This window comes from Lepidochelys olivacea, assembly GCF_965140295.1.
Source record: "Lepidochelys olivacea isolate rLepOli2 genome assembly, chromosome: 7".
Classification (NCBI taxonomy): Eukaryota; Metazoa; Chordata; order Testudines; family Cheloniidae; genus Lepidochelys; species Lepidochelys olivacea.
The window spans coordinates 56,741,773-56,756,550 of record NC_140417.1 but is presented as its reverse complement, the minus strand read 5'-3'; the positions used below and the strand labels follow the sequence as shown (position 1 = coordinate 56,756,550).

Below are 14,778 nucleotides of genomic sequence, written 5' to 3'. Positions count from 1 at the left end.
TCAGAGAGAGTCCTGGAGCCCCAGAACCACAGCACACTCTGAGTCAGTGCCATGGCACTTCGCTGGACAGAACAGGATTGAGGGGCTGCAGCTTTGGCAGCATTAGGGTTTATCTCAGAAGCTTCACACCAGGGATCGGATGCCATGGACGCATCGGTAGCAGCATGCTGGTCCCAAGGGTTGTGAGGGAAGGGGACCAGAAAGGCGTACTCTGTTTTTATCTCTTCTGCTCCTCTCTGAGAGCCCTCTGCCCATCTTCCCCAGTCTCCCATGCTGCACCCAGCTGCCAGCCCCACCTTACACCAGAGAGAGGCCATGGTATGCCAATTTCCCCACCCCCCTCCACAGCTTGACATCCCAGTGCACAGCACCGTCCTTGGTGACAGGCTACCAGCCTGACGGAGAGTGATCTGGGGCAGCTTTCACTGTGCAAAGTGAATGCCGTACAGCCCCCTCCGGCAGCACCTTGCTCCCTCTTACCACGTATTCGTCAATGAACTGCCGCAGGTCCTTAAAGCCATGGTTTTCAGCGATGTTGTTTGGGTAGTACCCATACTTGTTGGCTACACTGTAGGCCTGCAGGGCTCCCGGACAAGTGAGCAGCAGGGCCGTGAGGTTCTTCAGCCCGTATTTTGCAGCGAAGTGAAGCAGCGTCGGCAGCTCTTCATCCCTCTGATCTGAGAGAACAAAGGCTTTTAGAAATCAAGCTCCTCTTTGGCATCAACACACCCGGTGGGCAATGAATGCAGCGGCTAGTAAAGGGGGAGGCACACAAAAGCAGGACATTAAATAGCCCTGGAAGAGCTACACCACATCAGAATGGAGCAGAACTCGGCCTGTAGGGCTGAGCCAGCCAGAGCCATCTAGGACATTCGGATGCCCAGTTCCCATTGGTTTTCCTGGGAGTTTGGCATCCAAATCCCTTCAGGCATTTCAAAGCTGCAACTTAGCCGTGAAAAGCTGAGCGTCAAAGACACTTAAATCTTCTCATGAAAAATGCTGCAGGAGGGCACACCTGCCTGGCACACTGGGGCACCGCTGGCGGCGCATTTGGCTCCATCTCTGGATCAGCTGGAAGGTCAGGGAGAAGAGAGTGAAAAAGGGAAAAGCTGTTCTCTGGCGAATGCATCAGCATCATGAGGTAGGGCAGCACATCAGGTGTTGGGGAGCAGGGTAGTGAACCCTCAAGAAACTAGATGGCAGAGTTAGCCACGAACAAGGCGCATTCTCACTAAACAGCGGTAGACGCATGACGTTGTGGTGAAGAAGCATGTGGCTAATTTCAGCCTCAGCCAGGTTCGTAAACACGCCTACCAGAATGCTTGTGCATTTGCTAGTTCCATGCCAAGGTGCACACTTTGCTCAGGAATACTGGCACAGAAGACATGCACAGCCCATGTCAGGCACTGCCCAGGACAGAGGTTGAGGAAGGCTTCGTCTGGCATGGGGGAGAAGGGAGCTGCCCGATTTACAGGGGCTCTTTCTGGATATTCAAGGAGCAGCACTGTTCAGTCAACCCCAGCTGGGTGTCAGCAAAGTGAGGATAAGAAGATTAAACAAAGAGGCAGGAAATACAGAAGAGGGATAGGGGAAAATATTGCCAAAAAAGGGGTCCTGGGGTGCTGGCCAAGATCCCCAAAAGCCATGTGCTAATCCCGGGGAATTCAACAGCACTCTGACCACAACAACAAGCTACCGTATCTGGAAAGGCTGCTCTGATCCAGGCATTTAAAATCAAATCGCCCTCTACCAAACTGGGCCTGTTTTCAGAGACATTGTCGTGTCCCACTGCTGAGGCTGTAAGTGCTGCCAGGCAGGTCCTGAGGCATGTGGTCAAGGTGGTCTTCACTGCACGCATTACTTTTACAAAAACGGACGCCCAAGACTTTCAGGAGTGACAAGTGATTTTGGACCCTGGGCCTCCCAATTTATCCTAATTGTGAGCTTAACAGGAACAAGGAAGTGAAAGTTCATAAGCTGTCAAAATCACCTAGAATAACCAATGGTGATGGGAACAGGTACAAAAAGGAGACTGAATTAGTCCAAACATAAAGGCCTCCTGATACAATTCAAGGACATGCGTTAAGAACATGCCTGGTAAACAAGAGGGACTGAGGACCAAAAATGAATAAACCAAAATGGGTATGTTGATATTAAGCCTAACTGAGAGAGAAAATAAAGAGGGGATGGGCTATTGCACCCGGCAGTCCCTTTTGGGGTCATTAAGAAAGAGACTTTGGGGAGAAAAATTGGCTACTGGAGCAAGTTTCACCATCATGGCTGCCACTTCCAACATCTCCTGGGTCCTTTTTCATCCTAAACTTGAGGGATGTCTGACCAGACTGGGCCAGAGAGAGGGACCCAAATGACATCACCACCCTACCAGCTCCAGCTGAATGCCAACCACCACCAGGATGCAAGACGTGTCTTGCCCCTCCCCACCTTGGTGTGTTCTTTTCCTTCCCTGCCTTACCTCTTCTCTTTCCCACCTCCTTTTTCCTTCTGTCTAAGAACAGTCCAGCTTAGCCAGCAAAGACTGTATATTTTCCAACACTGCTATAAGCCTGTCACTGGAAAGGCAGCTAAAGGCTATGCCCTACACAGCCCAGTACTGGAACAAGTTTGCCAGTCTCGCAGTGGCTGATCAGACCGTGTGTCATGCCTGTGTTTTTCCCACAGCAGGGCTGCAAGTGAGAGTCAGCATCAGAGAGAAGCTGCATTTTCTCTCTTTGCTGCTCTTTCCTCTCCCCTGGTGTCTGTGTTTATCTCGACTTGTCTTCTAAGAAATGGGATCAGACTTTAACAAGTACAGCACCAATGACAGCTCCAGTCAAGCTTAACTCATTTCTTTTCTTTCCCCCGCAAAAGGACAGTTATTACCAAATACCAACTAAATGACTGTCAAATGTGGGGTGGAGGAGGGGTGTCCTTCTAAAAACTCTCTCCAGCTAAAGGAAAGGGAACAAGGGATGTTGTTAAAATGAAAACTGTATTTAATACCCTACATTTCAAATGCTTTAACTGTTTTTCCTTCTTTTCTGTATCTTTCAATAAAGAGTTTAATGGGGATTTTTTTGGCTGAGGTCTCTAGATACCAAACCCCAAACCTTGTTTAATGTTCTACAGTGACTGGATTATGTTAACTCCTTTGTCTCTTTGGGCCCCTTCATTCCATCTAAATTAATACAACAGCATTCAGTTTAACACCTTGAAAGGGAGCTCATTTTCAGAGAGCAGGGGCTCAATTTTCTTTTAAAGATGGCTCATGTTGGGTACCTAAGATCACTAGGCACTTTTGAAAATCTTGGCCATAGATTATTGTCCATCCTGCCCCAGGCCTGCCAAAGTAATGGCTCTTTCCTCCATTCTTTATGTGTTAAAACCCTGTCGTTCCATTTCACACAGTACTGCAGGCAACTCATTTTACAGCCATTGATTACAAGCAGAGAGTTGTAACAAGGACGTTTTTTAAACACTTACTTGTATTCATATCTTCTTCCTCCAGCTGGTTGATTCCAAACAGGTGCAATCCACTTGCAGGAATGTTGTTCTTCAATGACTCGGTCAACAGTTTGTCCAGAGCTTCTATGTTATATGGTACTATTTTAAAGGCCTGAACACAAGTGAAAAGTAATTTATCTTGGGGGCGTTTTCAGGCCAGACATTCAGTTCAGTTTGGATATATAAAGTAGGTTAAAAACAAAAAACTAAGTCAAGAGAAGAGAATGCTAAACACTCAAAGACCAGAAGGGCCAAAGTTAAGGTCATACATGCAATTTTAACTGCTTCCTGGTGCATATTCATGATACTGTATTCAGTTACATGATCAGGTGCTACTATTTTCAGTGACTGAGTATGCAGGTTGGAAAGCACAGTGAGTGAGCCTGGAATGCAAAGATTAAGTCGTTTCTTAAAACAGGAGTGAAAAATGAAGGAGTTACTTTACTTTCTGCAATGCACTCAACTAGCCTTGTCAGTTTCTCTTGTTGCACTAGGCTTTTATGTTTAGCTTTCCAAATGATTTGTTATTTCTTGAAGACTTATTCCAGGTTTCTCAGTTAAACCCAGTTTCTCAAGTTAGCAAAGTCTAAATTGGGGGGTTAAATTACTGCATTTTCCTTGCGCTGCCAATAAATCTAGGAGTTACCATAGCTCCTCAAAGGGAGAGAGCACACTCTGCTTTCTGCAGATGGGAAACATCTGCTAGACCTAATTAATATTGACTGCAAGAAGACAATTAGCTTACATTTCTATCCTGCTGGTGAGCTCTTTCCTTCCGAGTGCTTTGGAAATCTTCTTTGCTCACCTCCTGCCCCAGAAAGGGCTGATTTCAAAAGCTGCCTTTTGTCCATTGTCATTACCTGGCACATGAACTCCACTGGATTAGCTGCATTGGCCAACAAGTTGCCGATCTCTTCCATGTCAGCGTAATAGCTGATGTTCGCTTCCCCCACCATCAAGTCACCTGAATATATCCGCAGAGATGCTGCTCCAGAAGTTAAGTCTTTCAAAGGAAAGGAAAACAATCCCCAGTAAGACCAGGCAATGAGCATGAGCACCCAGAAGTAGCACTGACATTAGGAGGGGTTTCCACTTCACTCCATCAGCCAAAGCTTTTCAATTCGTGGGTGAATCTGGCATGCGTCAGTAGGGTTGCCAATTTTGGTTGGACGCATTCCTGGAGGTTTCATCACGTGACATCATCTTTAATTAAAGATTAATCTTTAATTTCTGGAGACTCCAGGACAATCCTGGAGGCTTGGCAACCCTATGCATCACAGAGGGCATACAGGTTGCTTTGAGCATCCTGAAGGAAGGTGCTGCAGAGCTTTCTTCTTCACAGCTATGTCAATGCACCTCACTCCTGACTGGCAGCATTCCCTGCTAATTCTAATCCAGCCTACCCAATGCTAACACACAGCTATGTCAATGCACCTCAACCCTGAGGTAGAGCACCTCTTGCCACCCCAGTCTTGGGGCTCTCTGGAACAGATTCCAACCCAAACCACTGTATATCTACAACTCACTGTAGATTTTGCATCCCCATCAACTGAACTGGAGTTGAGTGAAATTCAATGAAGGTTAAGTGCAGTTCAGCCCTGCAACTTTAATCAGACTCAGGTTTAGTCTCCTATATACCTCTGACCTTATACCCTTCCTGATGTGTAACTCAACGTACAACTGGTGGATCAGCTTTTTCCTTCTGACACACTACATCACACATTTTGAGCCACAACCTGGTCAGGGTTGAACATTAATTCCTGTATACCCCTTTGTTTGTAACAAGTCAGAATGCCACCTGGACTAGAAGTGTTACTCTGTCACATACATAGGAAATGTAAAGCTTATTTCACTTAGTATTAGAGACAGCAAGCTCAACATGCTTTTTAATTCAATAAGCTGGAGGAAAGGGAGGTACATTTATAAAGCCAGAGTGGTGGATTCTCCATCACTGACCATTTTTAAATCAAGATTGGATGTTTTCTCACAGATCTGCTCTAGGAATTGTTTGGGGGAAGTTCTCTGGCGGGTGCTATACAGAAGGTCAGACTAGATGATCATATTGGTTGGTCCCTCTGGCCTTAGAGTCTATGTATAAATAGGTTTCCAAATGTGTATTTAATAGGCCTGTTGATTAATCGCAGTTAACTCACGCGATTAACTCAAAAAAATTAATCATGATTAATCGCAGTTTTAATCGCACTGTTAAACAACAGAATATAAATTGTAATTTATTAAATATTTTGGATGTTTTTCTACATTTTCATATACATTGTATTCTGTGTTGTAATTGAAATGGAAGTGTATATTATTTTTATTACAAATATTTGCCCATAAAAATGATAAAAGAAATAGTATTTTTCAGTTCACCTCATACAAGTACTGTAGAGCAATCTCTGTCATGAAAGTGCAACTTACAAGTGTAGATTTTTGCTGTTACATTACTGAACTCAAAAACAAAATAATATAAAACTTCAGCGCCTACAAGTCCACTCAGTCCTCCTTCTTGTTCAGCCAATCGTTAAGACAAACACATTTGTTTACATTTACATCAGATAATGCTGCCCTCTTCTTATTTACAATGTCACCAGAAAGTGAGAACAGGCATTTGCATGGCACTTTTGTAGCTGGCATTGCAAGGTATTTATGTGCCAGATATGCTAAACATTCATAGACCACTTCATGCTTCAGCCACCATTCCAGAGGACATGCTTCCACGCTGATGATGCTCGTTAAAAAAATAATGCATTAATTAAATTTGTGACTGAACTCCTTAGGGGAGAATTGTATGTCCCCTGCTCTGTTTTACCTGTATTCTGCCATATATTTCTTGTTATAGCAGTCTCAGATGATGACCCAGAACATGTTGTTCATTTTAAGAACACTTTCATTATAGATGTCACAAAACGCAAAGAAGGTACCGATGTGAGATTTCTAAAGCTAGCTACAGCACTCGACCCAAGGTTAAAGAATCTGAATTGCCTTCCAAAATCTGAGCAGGATGAAGTGTGGAGAATGCTTTCAGAAATCTTAAAAGAGCAACCCTCCGATGCAGAAACTACAGAACCTGAACCACCAAAAAAGAAAATCAACCTTCTGCTGGTGGCATCTGACTCAGAAAATGAAAATGAACATGTGTCACTCTGCACTGCTTTGGATTGTTATCGAGCAGAACTCATCATGAGCATGGATGCATGTCCCCTGGAATGCTGGTTGAAGCATGAAAGGACATATGAATCTTTAGCGCATCTGGCATCTTGTGACGCCGGCTATAACAGTGCCATGAGAATGCCTGTTCTCATGTTCAGGTGACATTGTAAACAAGAAGTGGGCAGCATTATCTCCTGCAAATGTAAACAAACTTGTTTGTCTGAGCGATTGGCTGAACAAGAAGTAGGACTGAGTGGACTTGCAGGCTCTAAAATTTTACACTGTTTTATTTTTGAAAGCAGTTTTTTTTGTACATAATTCTACATTTGTAATTTCAACTTTCACGATAAAGAGATTGCACTACAGTACTTGTTTTAGGTGAACTGCAAAATACTATTTCTTTTGTTTTTTACAGTGCAAATATTTGTAATCAAAATAAATATAAAGTGAGCACTGTATACTTTGTATTCTGTGTTGTAATTGAAATCAATATATTTGAAAATGTAGAAAACATCCAAAAATATTTAAATAAATGGTATTCTACTGTTGTTTAACAGCACAATTAATCACGAGATTAATCACAATTAATTTTTTTAATCGCTTGACAGCCTTGGTATTTAAGTTAACAGTCTTGTTTTAGACACACTACCTTAACCGTTTGCTGGGCCAAGTTCTCCCCATTTCTACCCACTGACTTCAGGGAAGCTGAACAGGTGTAATGATTTGTCCCTCAGACTGTCACATTATGACATAACGTGCAAATAATGATGTTTTGATTTGCTGTCTGTTCCAGGGAAAAAGGATTGTTTCTGGTCAAAACTAACATTTTTCAGCAAACCAAAAAGTTGGAAAAAGAAGTTATTTCATTTGAGATTTTAAATTTTTTTTTAAAAATAAAATCTAAGCAACTTTCTCAATGAAAAATCATTTCAAATTGAACAATCAAAACATTTCGTTTCCACTTTTTCGGTTGATTTTTATTTTTCAAGCGAAACCATTTGTGAATTTGACATGAATTCACAAAATGTTTTGGTCAACATGAATGTGCGTTTTGTGGTAAAAAAAACCCTTGAGATGAAAAATTTTGCCCAATTCTAATTATGGGCATTTTTCTCAAATGAAGCAACAGAGTCACCACTTGACTCAAGAAATCAAAATGGATGTTAACTCACCCTACTGGGAAGCTACCACAAATTTATAAAGATGCCTCGAAAACCCCATTGCTAAACTTTGGTCCAAAATTTAAGTTCAGGTTTGTAACTTTCAGTTTGGTTTTTTTACAAACCCAGAACAAATAAACAGGTTTGCATGAATTAAAGAGCAAGCTACACTAGTCAGTTTGTTCGAGACTTGTGCAATGAATTATGTACCACAAATATATATTAAATAATGATTATATATATTACTGTTAGGAAATAGAAAGGTATGGTTTTTTTTTGTATGTGTTTCGGTGGATGCAGCAGTACAGATTGTGCTGATAAGAAAATTGGTTTGGGTATCTTATCAGTAAAATTCTTGGCCTATGCAGACAACAAGATGAAGCAGAGGGAGCTAGTAGCTTTGGAGTAAATCCAGTGCACACCCTTTCCCTCCCAGCAAGACAAGCTAATGTGTAAAAACCCCAAGGCCACAAAATCATACCAGTAAGAAGAATAAACAACTACTGTAAGATAAAAACAACTGGATGGAGTCAGTGGGGTTGAAAGCAAAGAATAGATGTGTTGGAAACCAGACAGAGAAAAGTAAGTTTTCGCAGGATAAGCACGAATGTATTATTGGAGGTTAGTTATTGTGATTTACATATGATAAATTAGTGGTTTAGACTAGATAAGGACACAGATTAGGTAACTTGGTAAACTGAGTCTGCGCAAAGTTAAGGAACAGGGAATAAAAGATAGAGACTGACAATAAGAAAGTGGAGAAGACACAGGGGAAGAAGAGTTGAACATAGTAGAGACCAGAGCCTTTAAGAATCACTCTGGCCCCAAGCAAGGTAACTTGATCAGTTTTTTTCTTGCCTTATCTGTTTTTGCATGTATATGTAATTCCTAGGTGAGACTAGCATTGTCTTAAAACATACATAATCAAGGCTAAAAGAAACTGTGTAAGCCTAAATTGAAGTGGATCTCGTTTTTCACATAGCAAGTTTCACTTTCAGTATCTAGTGGATTCCTATGAATTAGGGAAGCACTGTTGCTTTTGTGTTTTTTACCCTTTTGAGGGATATTGAAATTCTCAACACAAAGAGTGCTAACGAAAACTGCTTAAATGTCAAACTTTCCTAGCAGTTATATTTTGTGCCTACACTACCCTGCTGTGTCCTTTGAAGCCATTCCGTACAAAGAACACCATTACTGGCATCAATCTTTTTCTGATGCCCTGGTGGCGGTGATAATATTTTGCACTTCTGAGGGTTCATTCAGCTTCCAAGTGCTTTACAAGCCATAACTGTTCTTCAAAACTCCCAATGAGGAGGGCCAGCGTTACAGTTGTGACCTTACTGATTGGGGACACAAACGCACAGGGGACAAGGGACTCTACCAATCCCACACTAAGACACAGAGCTGGGAGGAAGCAGAAGTTTGTGATTTCCCTGCCTCTAGCTTTTTGTGTTCCAAGCTCTAGATTGTTCCCATCTGCAACAGTTTAATTCCCAGAGGGAGAAGTTCTACCTACCAGGAGCCTGTACAGAGACAGTGTATTCATTTTCCATCTTGGCTGGCACACGCACAGATTGGGCATTCTCTGGAAAGAATTCAGCTTCTGTTTTCACTTGACAATCCAGTTTACATTTCATGATAATATAAAGTGTTGTCTGCACCTAGGAGTAAAGGCATCACAACATGTAGGTTCACAATATCCTGGAGCCGTTCTTCATTGCAACCCCAGCACTGCTCTCCCCAGTGCTGAATTCAGCTCAGAGCAATGGGGACACCTTTTCAGGGCTTCTAAACACCACTTGGAAAAAGTAACCCACTACAAGTGATTGAAACTTCTTCTGTGTCAGATTTCAGCATCACACACAGGGCTCTGTATCTGGGTTCTGTGGGTGGCTGAATAAAGCTGAAGACAGTGGACTGGGGCATGCTGTGAAACTGCCAGACATCCTGGTGCATGCATCTGTGTTTAGGTGACAGGTTTTAATGCCTCGGGATGCCATTTATATGGTGAAAACATGAAATCGGTGCTTGTGGCATCCACTAGCTAGGAAATGAAATATCATAAGAGCACTAGATCGGTTTCATTAGCATCATAAATGACTCCCTTAGGCTCAAGAGCATGTGAAGGACAACCCCTAAAACAAATATTGGACCCTGTCTACATCGTGATCTATAATCCACAACTTCTCAGGCTTTGTCTACACTATCACTTTTGTCAGTAAAACTTCTGAAAAAACACACACCCCTGACTGACAAAAGTTTCACCGACAAAAACACGGGTGTGGATATAGCTACCGCCGCCACTCGTTGGGGGATGGTTTAATTATACTACAATGACTGTAGTCGATGACCTATTAGTGTAATAAAACTTAAGCATTTTATTACACTAACAGGTCACCGACTACAGTAATTGTAATCTACCAGTATCCTGTAGGTCCTTTCATGCTCACAGTCTCTTATGCAGTAGACCAGGATCTCTCAACCATGCCCGTGGGATACAGCCTGTCCAAAGTAGAGGATTCAGCCATTTCTAGGTACCAAAGATGACAGAAAAAGCCTACCTCAGTTTCTGATTTCCCCCTTAGTCTTAGATCATCAATGATTGTATCATGCCATGAGTTGGAGATTCCTAGCCACTGCTGGTGACACCTCGGACAATGCACTCACCCTCATTTTAAACAGGAGGAAACAAAGGCATAGGGGTGAGTTACCTACGTTGTTGCGAGGCTTAATTCATGAAGGCCTGTTATCACCATGTGGAAGGCATGAGAAATGGATAAAGCTTTATAGCGCGTATAGCGCTGGTAATGCATGAGGCGATGATGCAACCCGGAAATGCGCTGAGACGATGGATTGTCCAATAACTGCACAGAGATGGGAGCAGCATCACTCCCACGTAAGTACATTGTCCAGGAAGCTCCAAACATACCCCAGGTTTCTTTTTTCAGCATGCTCAGCCCCACAAGACCTTGAGGCTGCCCAGTGCTCAGCCAACTTCCCAGGTAACTTTGCTGTTTGTGGTGGGGTTGTCCCCACGGCAGTCATACCAAGGAGAGCACACAAAGATCTTCGGCCTCAGTCACGGGCGAGGACGTTTCACAAAACACAGTCAGCTACTGCCTTTGAATCTATTCCCGCCACCCTTCCGTCCCGCTAAGGAATGCTTCTGCCACACAGGGCACCTCTCCAGTTCAACAGCAGCATTCATTCTCCTTCGTGTTCAGCTGCTACCACGCACAGCCTTGGGCTAGAGGTAGGTAAAGCTTGGAACTCCATTCGAAGCTCAAATTCAGTTACACACAGCGACCACTAGGGGTCATGGCTGCTGCAGTTAAATAAACCCTTGTCCCAGCCATGTCACCCTCGGCGCCCACAGATCTGGAAGCAAAGGCCTAAGAGCAAGTTTCAGACCCGCCACCCTCTCCGCCCCTCCCTGAACATTGGAGCGTATTTTGCTACTATGCATCTGAGCCAGAAATGCCCAGTATGCTGAAGCCATTTTAGACGAGGTGACAACAATACTGCCAAATCCTAGCATCCAAAAATCAAGAGTCAGGTGCAAAAATATGAATGGCTTAAAAATTCTTGTTAAACAGATTCTGGATTCTCAGTTGCCTACTAATCTGTGCTTTTATGGCTCATGTTTTCAAGCTTCTCTGCAATCATGAAGCCTAGAAACTCTAAATAAAAGCTGAGTGTCCCATGGTCACATGACTCCAGGAGCTGGGGCTTTAAAACAGACTCCAAATATGGAGAAACTATAAAAGCGTGGGAGTTGGCCACACCGTGACGAGTGTGGAAACATATCGAGTTGCTGACCTTGTTTCATTGCACTAAAAGGCTAAGCTGGCGCCTTTTCCACAATGCATGAAAAGGAAATAACGTAAACTGGTGGTCAAATTGCAACACTGCAGTGCTGCTTAGCCGTTGTGTTTTTCAAGTCTCCTGTAACAGTCCATTCCTCAAGTTGCATGGACATCAGATCTCAAACTAAGCAGTATCAGGCTGGGTCAGACCAGAACATGTACCCCCAGATACGGAGGGAAGTGAAGTCGGTGCTCCATTAGGTGGTGCTCTTGTGTCAGAGTTTGCTGGGGCATATGCACAGTACTCTCCATCTGGGGAGAGAGGCGGGGGAGATGAGCTGTGCTGACAGAGATGCTGTTTTTCAGAAGAGACAGGAAACTGATCCAGATAATTTGCAGGAAATGCCTTGGCACCCTGACAAGTTGGTGTGTTAACCCCAGAACCTGAAAATAGTCCAACATGACTTACTACATCCCACCAACCTGAATAAGCCCATAAAAGCCTGAGCCTCTTCCACAACCTTCAGATTGGGTGGCAACCCTGTTTAAGTCTTCATCGGAGGCTTTACAGTGCAGCCAGGACAACCGTAGGACACTGAGTGTCGCAGTGTTGTTTCTGGGCTGTGGGAAGGAATCTCAGGAGATGGAGACACTGAGGGTGGGGCTGAAGGAAAAGTACTGAGTTTGCGTCTCCAGCAGGGCAATGCAGAGCACTAGCCGCTAGTGCTCAGTACAATCCCATGTCGAGAACGCTAGAGGAAATGGACATACTGTACCCCACAGCGTATGCGGTCAGGCTGCACCACCAGGTCTCCCAGGGTGCTCTCGGATGTCCCGTGCTGCTGACTCATTGCAAGTTTTCTGGAGTAAACTGGGTTTCTCTCGTCTTCTGCCTCTGTATCAGTCACAGAATCGCAGCCAGAGTCTAAACAAAGCAGACAGAATCCCGTTAGGCCATTCTCATGCACTAAAAATACATGGATGCATGGAGAAACACACAAACCTCAAAGCATTTTAAAAGAGAACCTGCTGAAATTCTTAAACAAGAACTCAGAAAAGGAGATCTAGTTGAAGAAAGGGGAATCGACTGAGTTTCCTCATTTATTCCTGTAATGGGACGTCTGGGGTTGGTTTGCATTTGTTCACAGCGACATACAGCTCCACAGAACTGCTGTAGCGGCACTGAATATGCTTATTCAACAGCCCCATTCATATGAAAATGAGATGACATAAACATCAGTTACAGGAATTTGGTCGTCAGCTGGGCTGATTCTAACAGTTCACACTCCTCTCCCAAAGCAATTAAAGGATAACTGATCCCCCTTAGTGCCAGTGATGAGCCTGCTTTTGGGGGCCTACTTGTACTGCTCACCACAGAGAGTTACATCAGACTATTGGATGCACCCTTTCTGCTCCAACCCAATCAGTCTCCCTCATTATTTCACTGCTGTTCCAGGCCTGGGCCCCCTCCATTCCCACAGGTCCGCCAAGGCACCTGCAATGCCCCTGGTTGCGCTTGGGATGAATTTGGCCCCCAGAGTTTAAAGGCCTCTTGATGAGCACTTAGTTTTAGCTACTCCATCCTGTGTCCAGCAAGTGGACAGAGGAAGGGATAGAGGTACACACATTAGCCAGTGTATCATACTTCCCCACTCAGGTTGGTGGGGTTTTCTGTTTGCTTGTTTTTCATTTTGTTTCATTTCAGGAGGAGGGAGGGAGCATTTTATTTATTGATATTTTGGGTCATTTACAATAAGCCATTACAATTACATTGTCTTGACATGTATAGGGATTGTCTTATTACAGAATTAACAATATTAAACAACTTATTGTATGTTGGCCATATATTGTTCATCATTAACTTCTCCTCCCCCCCCCCTTATTATTTAAACACAACCATCACATGGTATATATATTTTGCTATTCATACTGACTTTTTGGGGTGGGGGAGGAAAAATCTGAAAGCTTTCCTTGGAGGACAGGGGGGTAGGAGAGTGGAAGAGTCTCGGGACAATAGGAAGAAAGGAAAGCTAAAGAAAGCTAAACAATTCAATTATTATTCTCTGTGTAGATCCTTCTTGATTATCCTGTAGGTATAAAATTACTGTGTCTGTGTCAAAGCCTCTCAATTATCTCAGTGTCTCTATTGTATTATTTCTCTGTGCAAGGTATATGATTACTTTATCCAGTGTGTGTGAGTGTGAATGTGAAAGAGAGAGAGAATTTGTCTGCCACTGTTCTCACAAAACGTGTTGAGTCTTCCGTTATCCGCTGTTCTATTTATTTCCTTCCCCACCCCATCCCCCTCCCCAGGAATCACTGCCTTGGTCACAAAGTTAAGATTGCTCTTTTTACTAGAAAGAACAAGAAGAGGAGTAGCTCCCTGATTCCCAGCTTGGATCTTTTTAACAGGCCAGCTCCCGACATATGTCTTTAAGTCCTGCTCGAGGGCTATTTATAACATTTCCTCAGGCTGGTGTTGATTGAAGGTCATCCTACGGTTGCCGTGATGGATTTGTAGCTGCCTGTAATAATTTGTGTGTGTTGTATATGTTTGTAAGGGGATTTACCGTATTTTGTTCAGGTTATTGCAATTGCTACTATGGGAATACCCTGAGTTATGTCAAGATCAAAGGGTTGTCAGGAAAGGCACCCAGGAAAGGAAGGTGGGGGGTGGAACCAGATATTCACTTCCCAGCAAAGACGTGAAACAATGCAAGAGGTAATCACGGTGCTGCTCTAGCTCAGACCCTCTGCAGACTGGTTTGAAGCAGCAGGTCCAAGTATGTGAGCTAAGATGACAAGGAGCTTTGGCTAGATTTAAAGAGAGGCCATCAAGGATAGGGACAGAGAGAGGATAAGAGGAACAGACTGAGATCCAGACTCCCAGAGCTTAGGTATCTGAGGTAAGATAGGCTTGCCTAGGACTCTATGTAAAACAGACATGTGGGTAGACCCCTTGCTGTTTTAAAAATCCTTTTCTCTCATGCTATGCTTTGTTCCTGCTATTAAGATTAAACAATACTGTGGTTTACGAAGGCTGCCTGGTCTCTGTATTCACCTCCACTCACATGCTCCCAAAAAGAACTGCAGGGGACAGATTCAGTCGGACCTGCAGGGTAAGCATGGCCTATACCCAGCGTGCTGTCACCCCAGGTCTG

General features: G+C 43.6%; 1 protein-coding gene across 3 annotated transcripts in view; it reads right to left on the bottom strand.

The window, feature by feature from the left end:
• The window catches only part of PIK3AP1 (phosphoinositide-3-kinase adaptor protein 1), an 87,917-nt gene that overhangs the window by 30,197 nt on the left and 42,942 nt on the right, over nt 1-14,778 (bottom strand). For all 3 annotated transcript variants that reach the window (XM_084634079.1, XM_084634078.1, XM_084634080.1), the window contains 5 exons: nt 12,394-12,542; nt 9,328-9,472; nt 4,362-4,504; nt 3,481-3,613; nt 481-677 (listed from right to left, as the gene is read on the bottom strand). In XM_084634079.1, the coding sequence (XP_084490205.1) occupies nt 481-677; nt 3,481-3,613; nt 4,362-4,504; nt 9,328-9,472; nt 12,394-12,542 (767 nt within the window). The remainder of the gene's footprint in view (nt 1-480; nt 678-3,480; nt 3,614-4,361; nt 4,505-9,327; nt 9,473-12,393; nt 12,543-14,778) is intronic.